This window comes from Lepidochelys olivacea (genome assembly GCF_965140295.1).
Source record: "Lepidochelys olivacea isolate rLepOli2 genome assembly, chromosome: 5".
NCBI lineage: Eukaryota > Metazoa > Chordata > Testudines > Cheloniidae > Lepidochelys > Lepidochelys olivacea.
Window position 1 is genome coordinate 5,210,969 of NC_140415.1, and position 12,194 is coordinate 5,223,162.

Genomic DNA, 12,194 nt, shown 5'->3' on the forward strand with positions numbered 1-12,194 from the left:
TCTTCCTGGACAGAGATTTTTCTTGGGGAAAAATTCAACTTTCAGAAGTAAGGAGCAAATACAGAGACTCTCTCACTTGTCTGTGTTAACAGTGACATTTTAAAACCTGTTCTGATAGTTCCATGTGAGTTGTGTCCAGCTCTGTCAAATAGACACAATACAAGCATGGAGCATCTGGGCGTGGCAGGGATTGCCTGGGTTTGGAGGACCTACTAGGTGGGACTGATTATGATTACATCCCTCCTCCCAATTGTAACAGGAGTTCACCTCCTCTACTGAAACCGGAGCGCAAGAGATAGAAACGGGACACTCGGAATTCCATTTTAGGGTTTTATTAGGAGTTTTCTGCAGAATCAAAATATTTAGCAAATTAAAGATTCATCAAGAAACTGCGTATATTTTATGTATTTAGATCTTTAACAATGTACAACATAATACACTTTGAACTATCAAAACCAAACCAAAAAAAAACCTGATGTCTATTACTAGATGTTAGTGAATATGTAACTAAAGCAGTGTGAAAAAAATGAAACGAATGCAGTGAGTATATTGTTTGTATTTAAAGAAAGTGCTTGAAAGATGAACCCCCTGCTTCACACTGACTATCATTTAAAACAGACCATCAACTGATTTCCTAGGAGGGCATTTGTTTAAGTAACCTATAAACCTGGAGGGGAGAGATTGCAGAGGCCCAGCTCTGACCTCTTCGGTTCAAGGACCAGCCACTGGGTGTGAGTCCAGCTAGAGTTCAGAGCTTACCTGTTGTGAAGAAACTCTGTTTACACACCACTCAAGCACTGGACACCTATGTCTGGCAGAAGTGTGTGGCAGAAGGGCCAAAAACAAGAGGGAAAGGAACAGCTTCTCTCTTTATGCATAGTGACAGGTTAGAAACCAGTGTTCCACTAAGTTACAGACTAATTTTCAACCCAATACAAATAAAAGTCCATTGCACTAAAGGTCAACTTCAGTTAATCTGAACTGTGATACAGTCAAGTGTTTCAGTAAAGCTGACACCATGAAAGCAGCTTCAAAGAACCAGAGCATTCTTGTTTCAAACCCAACTTTGTATTCCTCTGTCCAAGTCCAGTGCAATAGTGAGGCGCGGGGGGAAATACTTCCAGCTTTGTCTATGTACAATTCCAGTAGTGCTTGGGCAGTCTAAACTCTTCGTGGCCAAACCAGAAAAGGAAACCTAGGAAAGGGCACTTTCAAAATTTAATTTAAGAAAGGAAGTTAACTCCTCTCAATGGGAAGAGTGCGCTGGAGTGACGCACACAGATGGGCTCAGTCAGTCGCATTCTCCAATGTACACGAAACGCAGAGCTTCTTCCCAAAGAGAGAGCACATCACACGCTCTGGCTGTGAAGATGACAGCGGTCTGGTTACGCCGGCAGACTGCCTTCCCCTGGAGGTGCTCTCCATTATTCTCCAAGAACCCCAGTGTTTTCAGCTGGCTCCAGCACGGGCCATTAGATCTTCCAAAGCATTGTCCTGGTCATTGTTATGTAATAATAAGACCTCCTTAATGTCCTTCAGTTCAAAGCCCATTTCTTTAAATTTACTCATTAGCTGGAGAAGTTCTGTTGTCTAGAAGAGAGAGAGAGAGACATTAAGTGTTTGAGAAGGGGAAGGTTCCCGGAAAGGCTCAGCTTTGATTCAGGGGATGCTGACGGGGGCTGGGAATGCAATGCAGAGCGGGTCTCCTGCCACTGGCCAGAATGGGGGCTGCTCAGTTTATGGCCAAAACTCCCAGCTGCCCTAGATAAACCAAAAAGAAAAGGAGTACTTGTGGCACCTTAGAGACTAACCAATTTATTTGAGCATAAGCTTTCGTGAGCTACAGCTCACTTCATCGGATGCATCCGATGAAGTGAGCTGTAGCTCACGAAAGCTTATGCTCAAATAAATTGGTTAGTCTCTAAGGTGCCACAAGTACTCCTTTTCTTTTTACGAATACAGACTAACACGGCTGCTACTCTGAAACCTAGATAAACCAGTTCAACCGCACTTGTTTAAAGGATGCACACTGAACGGCATGGCAGCCGTTTGGCTGTCCTCGTTATTCACCTTCAAAACCCTCCTTTGCCTTTGTAATCTCTACAGAAAGCTGCACAACGATTAGACGGCTGGTGTCAGAGACCACTGCCCATCACAGTTGACCTACACTGCCTCACTGTTTCCTTGTACTCCCCCATCAATCTGGCTCGCCATCTATTGTCTCTCGATTCCGACTTCGACTGCTAGCTCTTTAGACAGTTCTGTGTTCAGACAGCATCTAGCACAATGGGGGGGCTGATCTAGGACCAGGGCTCCTAGGCACTATGGGAAGAAGAAGAAGAAGAAGGAAACCAGCAGGCAATGATGCTTGGGCTGCAGTGCGTCTATTATGCATCACTAACTTCTGCTGCGTGAATTAACCATTTGAGGCTACAGACCATTGTTGGGGCCTACACAGTCTCCATCGAGAGTTAGGGATCAGTCCCCAACATGCCCTTCACTGAGGCCACCCTGCAGCCTGCTGGTTTCAAGCCTTACCCATGGATTGGCCAGAACCAGTCTGGACCCCGCACTGGCCATGTAGGCCAAAGCCCGCCCTTTCAGTTTCTGCTGCCTCCAAAGGTTGTCTCAATTTGAAGTTGTGACCATGCTTGTTAGAAGCTAAAGGCTCATGGGGCTGAGTCTGGGAACTGTAGAACTGCCCTTGCTATCACATGGCTCTTCAGAGTGTATGGGACGTTAGTGGGATCACCCCAGTTTCCAGGAGACAGGTGGCCAACAACAGCACGACCACAACTGGGAGCCCCGAGTCTCAGCAGACACCAAGGACTGACAGAAGGAGGAGACATCTGAATTGTGAATTCGCATAAAGTTGTTTCATTTGCAACCCACGTCCCTAACAAGTCCCCTGGCTTCCCCTCCTCCCACCAAACTTGTGTAAGCCTTTCCCAAAGGGGGTGTCATCTAAGGACTGGCTATTTCCTGGGTTTGGGTGAAGCTGGTTCTGTCACCAGGTTTGCAGGAGGGGCTGAGTGCAGATTCCTTCCTGCAGCCAAGTCCACGCCGCTCCACATCTGCCATGCCAGGAGCTGCCCCTCGTGCTTGCCTGACCCTTCTTCTGCCAAGTCCCATTCCCATCCTGAGTCCAGGAAAGAGCAGGGGGGGTCCGCATGTACCAGCCGCACAAGCTAAAGAGGGAGCGCGGGCACTGAAGGACCAGTGACTATGTGGAGCAGATGGGTGGGGTGAGGCTGGCTGCCTAGTCTTGCTGTCAAAGCTGTAAGTCAGGAGACAGCTCATTTTAAAGAGGGAATGGTACAGTAAAGGGGGCACAGGGCACAAGCTGAGGGCCCAGCCTCACCCTTGAAGTGCTCAGGACATGAGCCCCAGGACCTCAGTGCAGCGTTTGGAGAGTGAATGCAATGATCCTTAGCACCCGGGAGATTAAACACCAACCCTTCTTACAGTCAGCTTCCCAGCTTCACAGGAGCCAAGTCTCTGGCATTGAAACAAAATCAGAGTTTCAAATAATTTACTGCTGCTGAAATCAGTCCTTTGTGACATCGGCTGCAGCAAACAGTTGGTGCCACAAATGGCTAGAGGACTTCAAGCAAGGCAGCTGGAGCAGCTGAGCTCTCAAGGCAGGTCTCCTCTTTTCATGCAAACACTGCAGTAGCAAAAATAATGGAAGTGGCTGACATTCAGAAGTGGAGGAAACAGTTCTGTAATCGGAGCAGAACTGCTCCCAAACCAGAGGTTTCTCAATGGCCGAACAGGCATTCGCTCGACTTCCATGGCGAGAGATGCTCTCTGAAAGTCAGTGAAATAACCCGGCCGCCACAACAGAGCAAAGCACCTCCCCTTGGCATGGAACCAGGACAGCCTCACCTTCTCCTCTGAACACTGGTACATTTCCAGAGCTGCTTCGACAAGGAGAGGATCGAAGCCCTTCTCACAAAGCTGGCTGTGTGCAAACAGATAATCAAGAACCTGTGGGGGAAAAGGTAAGATGGGAGAGTGGAACTCACCACTAGGCTACTCACCCGTGCACCACAGCCCACTGACAGGGCTTCACTAACTGCTTGGAGAAAGTCCTTCTTGTTGGGACTAACAGGTTCTCAGCAAGGGAACTTGTTTAGAGAAGCTGAACTAAACTCTTTTGGCCTTTCATTCTCTCCCTCCCTGAGCTTTGGTTTTCACGCTTTCAGCCAGAAGCCCTCTATAAATTAAAGGCTGGTCATTCTTTTGCCTTTTAACGCAGATACAATTCCTGCCGTCAACCCTTTTTTCGGAAGTGGCTAGTACTTCTGCACAGCAACTATTTTAACACCCGGCTGAGGGTTCAGTGATCAAGATGAAAAGCCTTTTGAATCCTGGTTTCCCCACAGACTTCAGGGAGCTGATCCAATCTGAAAGCGGTCGCACCTTCTGAGATCAGTTCAGCTTACTGGATGCTCTGCTGAGACAAGAGCCAAATTCACGGTCCATTTTGGTCAATTTCACGGTCATAGGATGTTAAAAATAGTAATTTTCATGATTTCAGCTATTTAAATCTGAAATTTCAGGGTATTGTAACTGCAGGGGTCCTGACCCAAAAGGGAGTTGTGGGGGTAGTCATCAGGTTATTGCAGAAGGGAGGGAGATCACAAGATCGCCACCCTTACTTCTTTGCAGCTGCCTGCAGAGCTGGGCCCTCAGTCAGCAGCTGCCGCTCTCTGGCCGCCCAGCTCTGAAGTTGGACTCTTCATAACTTGGCACCTCATGCAGTCTCCAGAAGTCACGTACACCAAGAGTGCCAATTCTTGAAGTACACAGAGCAGTATAAACAAGTCACTGTCTGTAGGAAATTTTAGTTTGTCCTGACTTCGCTGGTGCCTTTTATGTAGCCTGTTGTAAAACTAGGCAAATATCTGTATGAGTTGCTGTGCCCCCTGGAAAACTCATGCGTACCCCTGAGGGTCTGCAAGCCCCTGGTTGAGAACCCTGCTCTAGAGCACAAGGATGCTTTAAGTTCGCGATGGGCTGGAAAGAAGATGAGTCACTCAAGCAGCCAATACAAAGTATCCTTTCTACCAACTGCAAGCACTGATGGGCCACTAAACGCATCCCCCTCCGTGCTCTGGGTGGCTAGGGAGACGCTCTGAAGAGGGCACAGAGCAACTGTGAGAATAAGGAAAATTTGGCAGCATTCTTCCCCTATTCGTCTGGGTAGAAACATTTTCTGGGTCTGAAACGCATCCAGACTCGGAACTGCCACTTCCCTATGCAGTGAAGCGAGCTCTGTGCCCTCATTTTAGCAAGCGCCGTTCTGAGGCCATTTGCACCATATGCTGTGGGGACTGAAGAACGCCACACACTCAAAAGAGCCAGCTGCTGCATCACTGCGAAAGCCAGCATGCGTCATCTGTACCCATCAAATCCTTCGGGGCCAAGACTAAGTTCCTGCTAAGCTGTGCGGCCAACACATCAGCCTATTAAGGGCTGCGACAGGGAGAGATGCCTCTCCCCGCCGGCTCCAGCCCAGCCCCAGACCTGCTGCGGCCAGGGGAGTGGCGCCCCTCCCCCAACCCAGCCCTGGCCCGGACCTGCCGTGGCAAGAGGTGCCTATGATGTGGCCCCAGCCCAGCCCTGGCCCTGCCGCAGGAGGGGCGCATACTCCCCGCCCCGCCAGCCCAGGTGCTGCTGCGGGGAGAGAAAGCTTGGGGGAGAGGCGGGAAGAGTCCCAGGGCAGCCTGCACCCCAAACCCTTCATCCCCAGCCCGCACCCCCAGCCGGAGCCCTCACACCCCTGCAGCCCAACCCTCTGCTCCAGCCCTGAGCCCCTCATCCCCGGCCCCACCCCAGAGCCAGAGCCCTCACTCTCCCACACTCCAAACCCCTCGGCCCCAGCCCTGCAACGTGAATTTTGTTATGTGCACCAATATGGAGGTGATGAGTGACACACCACCTCCATATTGGTGCACATAACAAAATTCATTCCACACGTGGGTGGGAAAACTTAAAAGGGAACACTGGGCCAAGATCTCCCAAACAGTGAGACTGCATAAAAGCCTTCAGTGCAATAGCTGCAGGCACCCGTAACTGCAGTTGGCCCAGAAGCTGTACACAGAATCAGCCTCTTTACCTAGGTACTTGTGTGGCTTTCACCCCCGTTGTATCTGAGCAAGGCGAAGGTCCATGCTAAAGCTCCTCACTTGAAGTCTAGATCTCCAAGCCCAGCCTCTCTCCCCACAAAAGAGGAAAGGCCACGTGTGGTTCAGGGCCTGCCCCGATTTCAGAACAGTGGACAGGAAGCATTTCTAGGCTGGTGCCAACCTAAGGAATGTCTCATGTCTGAAGCCGCCACTGGCTGCGGCCAATGGACACACTTTCCCTGTAGCCAGTTCACCTGGTACTAGTGACACCCACACTTCAGCTCCAAAATCCATTCCCAGTTAATCTGCAAATTACGGCAAATTCCAGGCCTCCATTAGGTCCTAAGCGTTTTGGTGTTTGTAAGGCCATGGGGTCCACACTACTGACAGAGATGGCTGCATCTCTAGAGCTCCCACTCCTTTGCAAGAGCTCGTACCTGTTCTATATTCTGTCCTTTCTTCTTCATGGCTGTCATGACATCGTCGTAAGAGTATCCCATGTTGACGACTGTTTCCACACACTGCCTCTCACTGGCGGACAGGGTCTGCAGCATGTCTGAGTACGTGGGGCCGCTTGACCATTTAGTGCAGCTGGTATTACTGGGCACTTTACACACTGTGAAGTTTTGGTGCGTTATCTAGGAATGGAAAGCCAAGCAGAAATGAGTGGTGATACATCTCTATCCCAGCACCATGCCTCTTCCCTCCCTGGCCAGTGTAGGACTACTCTTTACAGAACTCTGAGGGAGTTATCTCATCTCGTTTGAAATGAACAGAGCTGGGCTTCCCACACTTCCTTTGGGAGACCAATCACTGTTGGGATGAAACTGAGCAGTGGGGTACAAAAACATTCCCTCTGCTCCCAATGATCTCTTCTAGGATCACCCTAGGCAGTTCCTCACCCGATATCCCCTTCTACTTTGAAAGATACTAGATCTACGTCTACTAATTTAGCCAAGCTCTGTCATCATGAGATGACAGCCAGCTAGAGAGAGTAGGTAACAAAAAGAGCATTTATGAAATAAGCAGAATCAACTCTTGGCCCTACAAAGGTACAGATGACCACACCCATGTGCTGACCACTTTATTGACCGTCAGTACACTCATAGGAGCCATTCATTGCTTCCTTCACACAAAAGAACATTACCAATGTATGGGTAATTTAGGAATGTACTATGCAACATACCAACTTATGTAGGTAATTTGGGAACTTACCATAGGGAACTCTGATTCCTTGTAGTCTCTCTGTACCTGTAAAAACAACAGATGAATGAGAAGATTGAAGAGCTGTCTACTATACTGACAAGCAAAGTTCCTAGTGAGAAGGGGGCCTGGAAGGACAGAGCCAGGAAAGATGGGTAGAGGAGCAACAATTGCCATACTGGGTCAGACCGTTGGTCCATCTAGTACACACCTGTCATTGACAACGAAACATAAAACACCTTGTAGTAGAGAATTACGGAATAGCCTACCCGTAAGAAGAAAAGGAGGACTAGTGGCACCTTGGAGACTAACCAATTTATTTGAGCATAAGCTTTGGTGAGCTACAGCTCACTTCATCGGATCCATACTGTGGAAAACACAGTGAGATTTATATACACACAGAACATGACAAAATGGGTGTTACCATACACACTGTAACCAGAGTGATCACTTAAGATGAGCTATTACCACCGGGGAGGGGGAGAGAAAACCTTTTGTAGTGATAATCAAGGTGGGCCATTGCCAGCAGTTAACAGGAACATCTGAGGAGCAGTGTGGGGGAGGGGGGGGGGGAATAAACATGGGGAAATAGTTTTACTTTGTGTAATGACCCATCCACTCCCTGTCTCTATTCGAGCCTAAGTTAATTGTATCCAGTTTGCAAATTAATTCCAATTCAGCAGTCTCTCGTTGGAATCTGTTTTTGAAGTCTTTTTGTTGTAATATTGCGACCTTTAGGTCTGTAATCGAGTGATCAGAGAGATTGAAGTGTTCGCCGACTGGTTTATGAATGTTATAATTCTTGACATCTGATTTGTGTCCATTTATTCTTTTACGTAGAGACTGTCCAGTTTGGCCAATGTACATGGCAGAGGGGCATTGCTGGCACATGATGGCATATATCACATTGGTAGATGCGCAGGTGAACGAGCCTCTGATAGTGTGGCTGAAGTGAATAGGCCCTATGATGGTGTCCCCTGAATAGATATGTGGGCACAGTTGGCAACGGGCTTTGTTGCAAGGATAGGTTCCTGGGTTAGTGGTTCTGTTGTGTGGTGTGTGGTTGCTGGTGAGCTACTGCTACTCTTAATCCTACCCGTAAGAGATGTTTCTTCCCAACCTGTCAGTCAGCAGATGGCCCAAAGAGGGAGGATTTATAGCCCTTCTCAGAATAATTCTAAAATATTTTAACCTAATGTAATTGTGGCTGCTAATTATCCATACAAATGTCCAACAGATTGCTAAAGCCTACTAAACTCTTGACCTGCCTGATGGCTTGCAGCAGAGATCCACGAGCTGAGTTTGTGCTGTGTACAAGTATTTCCCTTTATCAGTTTGAGGCTATTGCCGACAGATTTCACTGAATGTCCCTCTGCGTTTGGATTATGAAGGAAAGTAAAAGGGACACCCAGCAATTTCTCTTCTCTCACATTCAGCATTTTGTTCTCTTTCATCACCCCTTACTGGTCTTCTCAAACTAACCTAGCCCATCATTTCTACTCACTAGGCCTCGGACTACTTCGGTGGCCCATTTCTGTATCCCTTCGGCTATATTCTCTTCTGAGTTGTCTACAACTGACTGCAGTAATCTAGCTGAGAGCATGAGAGAATTTCAGTATTTTCTATCCATCCCATTTTTGATGCATCCAAACAAGGCCTGCTTTTTGACTACTGTGATGGGGCAAGGCCAGATGGCTATAGAAAAGTAGTGGGAGATAGATATATTAGCTCCAGGCTAAACAAATCCCTGGTACCAGGATAAGTGAAATGGCAGCTGCTCCAGGTCAATTAAGACATCTGGGGCCAATTAAGAACTTTCCAGAAGGCAGGGAGGACGCTAGGTTGATTGGGACACCTGAAGCCAATCAGAGGCTGGCTGAAACCAGTTAAAAGTTAACTCGTTAATGTTTTTCTTGTGGGTGTGGGAGCAGGACACGGATTATAACTGGAGCTAAGAGGAAGTCACCATATGAATTCCCTCTTCAGAAAGCTTTTTCCCTGCAGCTTCCTCTGACCAGAGGGCTTACATTTGGAGACATGTAAGTTCAGAGATTTCAAGCAGAGATTTGCTTGGCTAGGGAAAGCATTGTATATTAGCACATTGCATTCTCCATAGCCCTTACTACTGTGCTGAAGCCACTGATAATCCTGGACTGCATCCGGCCCACACTCCAGCCAGATCTGGCTTACATAAAAGCATTTAAATAAGAAAGCCAATGAGCAGCACCCAACTCATGGAGGTAGTTCGGTTTCATTGCACTTGTTCCAAACCAGCCATTCCAGCCTCAGACGCCCCAAGAGAATGTGACTTTACAGTTAGTCATAGTTGAGATCACTTCAGTGCTGGTGGGACTGTAAGTGGATTCTCTTCTGGGAGCAGACAACTTGTTAGAGAAGGCTCGTGTGTTCGGATACTGATTTGTCCCAGAATGTCTGATTTCTGTGGGGCAACAGTAGGTCAACTTAATTAATGGTACATCCCAGAGCTGCTTAATCTTGGGGGAAGGCAGGAGACATGAGAAGAGGGGAGTTGCTCCTCATCCTCCCCCTCCGCAAAAATATTCCTAACCAAAGGAGGAAACTAAAACTCCAGAGTAAACTAGTGAGAAAGAAACAAGTGAACACCATTCACCACACTCACCAACCTCCACTTCTATAAACCACAACCCTATGTTTAATGTACATACAGGATTGTGGCTTAGCACTTGCCCTGTGCATGCTTTGACAATACTGTTGCCTTATTCCATGCAGGCTGGAAACCACAACAAAGATCAGATAGGAAGTCCACTGAAAGAATAGAGATATAATTATATACTGAATTTTTGATGTTATCGATAGCCCAACTGTCAATACCCACATGCTAAGCAGCATCACGTAGAAAGAGCACACATCACAAAATGAAGCCTGCATGTCATTTGTCAGCGCTACACCCAGATCCATTTAATTTCAATCCATTAGTCCTCACAAGCAGTTTTTCTATTTGTCTTCTTGCCTACTTTGTATAAACTGAATTGTGAAGATCACCAATTGTCAGACACTAGATGACATCCAGCAGGGCAGAGGCCAAGAAGTTCAGCATCTAAAGATCTAAACTCAGAAGAGGAAGCCCCTTTTACAACAAAAGGCAACTTGTGTAGTTTCAGGTAAGTCCCAGTTTTAAATGACCAATATTCTTGTGCAACCACCATAAAAATCTAGTCTCTACTGGCAGTTATTAAAATGTTAACAAGTCACGCCAAATCCAAACCACCAAAGTCAATCTCGACTACAGGAAAAGAAGTTGTGACAGGACACCATGACACACGTGGATGATCCTGACGCTTCCCAAATGGGGCAGACAGTCCGACTAAAGACGGACAGGAAGAGGCTCTGTATGGACATTTTAACCCAGATGTCAAGAGCTGCTCTTAATAGAAGAAACCTTCAAAATTACCTCAGACGACCCCTGGCTTTCATCCGCACAACCATGATCTTCTGATGCTCGGGACTGAATTCTGTATTTAGTTATGGTTTCAGAGTAGCAGCCATGTTAGTCTGTATACGCAAAAAGAAAAGGAGGACTTGTGGCACCTTAGAGACTAACACATTTATTTGAGCATAAGCTTTAGTGAGCTACAGCTCACTTCATCGGATGCATGAAGTGGAAAATACAGTGGATGCCGAATGCATCCGATGAAGTGAGCTGTAGCTCACGAAAGCTTATGCTCAAATAAATTTGTTAGTCTCTAAGGTGCCACAAGTCCTCCTTTTCTTTTTGTATTTAGTTATAAAATTAAACAAGAGTATATTTCCCAAGTCCTTAAGACCGTAACATGGGAATCCAAAAAATCCTCCAGCTTATTGTTAAGACTAGAAATTCGAGACAGGAGAGCCCAGTTACATCAGCTTACCTCTTTCTCAGCTCTAAAATACTGTTCTCAACAGCATTTGTCCCCTACGACTTTGTCCAGTCTAGTGTTAAGTGTCTCAACTAAGGAGACGTCCATGCCCTTTCCTGGGAAACAAGTCTCAAGTTGGGAAGCTTTTCTTGCTATTCAATCTAATTGTTGAACAATTTCCTTCATTTCAGTTCACAAGTCCTTATCCTCCTTGAAGCATCCTACAGAACGCCTGCCTCCTTGGGGCTTGCGAGGATTTCTCTAGTGTAGATGGGCCCAGTGACGGTCACATCTCACCAACTCTAGCTGCTCAGCAGAGCCATTATTTAGATTTTCATCTTTCTCTTCTCAAGCTCTCTAGAGCCACAGGATATTCTGCCTGAGCCATGTGTGAAGAAGATAAAGCTATCACAGCCACATGATTTGATGAATGATGCTCTCTAATAAGAAACAATATTCAGAGCAATGACTGCTCACGGATGGGTTGGACATATTTTCTTTTCCGGCTGCTTTCTGGATTAACAGCATTTGCCTTCAGCCTCTGCACAATGCTAATTTTATTGCTAAAGGTAAAACTCATCACTTTTGCTGTGCCCCAAAGACTACTTGTTTTCCAAAATGCTGGGTTTCTGTAGTAGCATTATGCGTGCCTATGCCTGCCAGCTGATTTATGGGCTTTGGTTTCAAGGCTGTATGTATTGACTGCGGTAGAATGATCAGCAAAAGGCAAGTATTCCTCAAGGGCTCTCCACCCCTTTGTTTGGGTGTGTGCTAGGTCACTTGCTCTCTGACATCCTACAACGCCTTTGAGTGGAGAATGTATACCAGTGTTACCATGACACCAAGATGTAATGTTTTATATTGAACATGAGGGGTCTCCCCGCCCCCTACCTTCAAACCCTTCCCTGCAATAGGTAGGGTTGAGATTTTCAGAGCCAACTATGGGATCTGAATGTCCAATTTCCATTCGTTTTAATGG

General features: G+C 47.0%; 1 protein-coding gene across 3 annotated transcripts in view; it reads right to left on the reverse strand.

Moving 5' to 3' along the window:
- Positions 1 to 386: 386 nt before the first annotated feature.
- Positions 387 to 12,194, reverse strand: part of UBAP1 (ubiquitin associated protein 1) — a 55,405-nt gene continuing 43,597 nt past the window's right edge. The window contains exons 5-8 of one of the 3 annotated variants that reach the window (XM_084629143.1): positions 7,350 to 7,385; positions 6,572 to 6,772; positions 3,889 to 3,990; positions 390 to 1,590 (exon numbers count right to left, since the gene is read on the reverse strand). In XM_084629143.1, the coding sequence (XP_084485269.1) occupies positions 1,450 to 1,590; positions 3,889 to 3,990; positions 6,572 to 6,772; positions 7,350 to 7,385 (480 nt within the window). In that variant the 3' untranslated portion in view covers positions 390 to 1,449. The other 2 variants (XM_084629144.1, XM_084629145.1) reach the window with 2 other exon arrangements.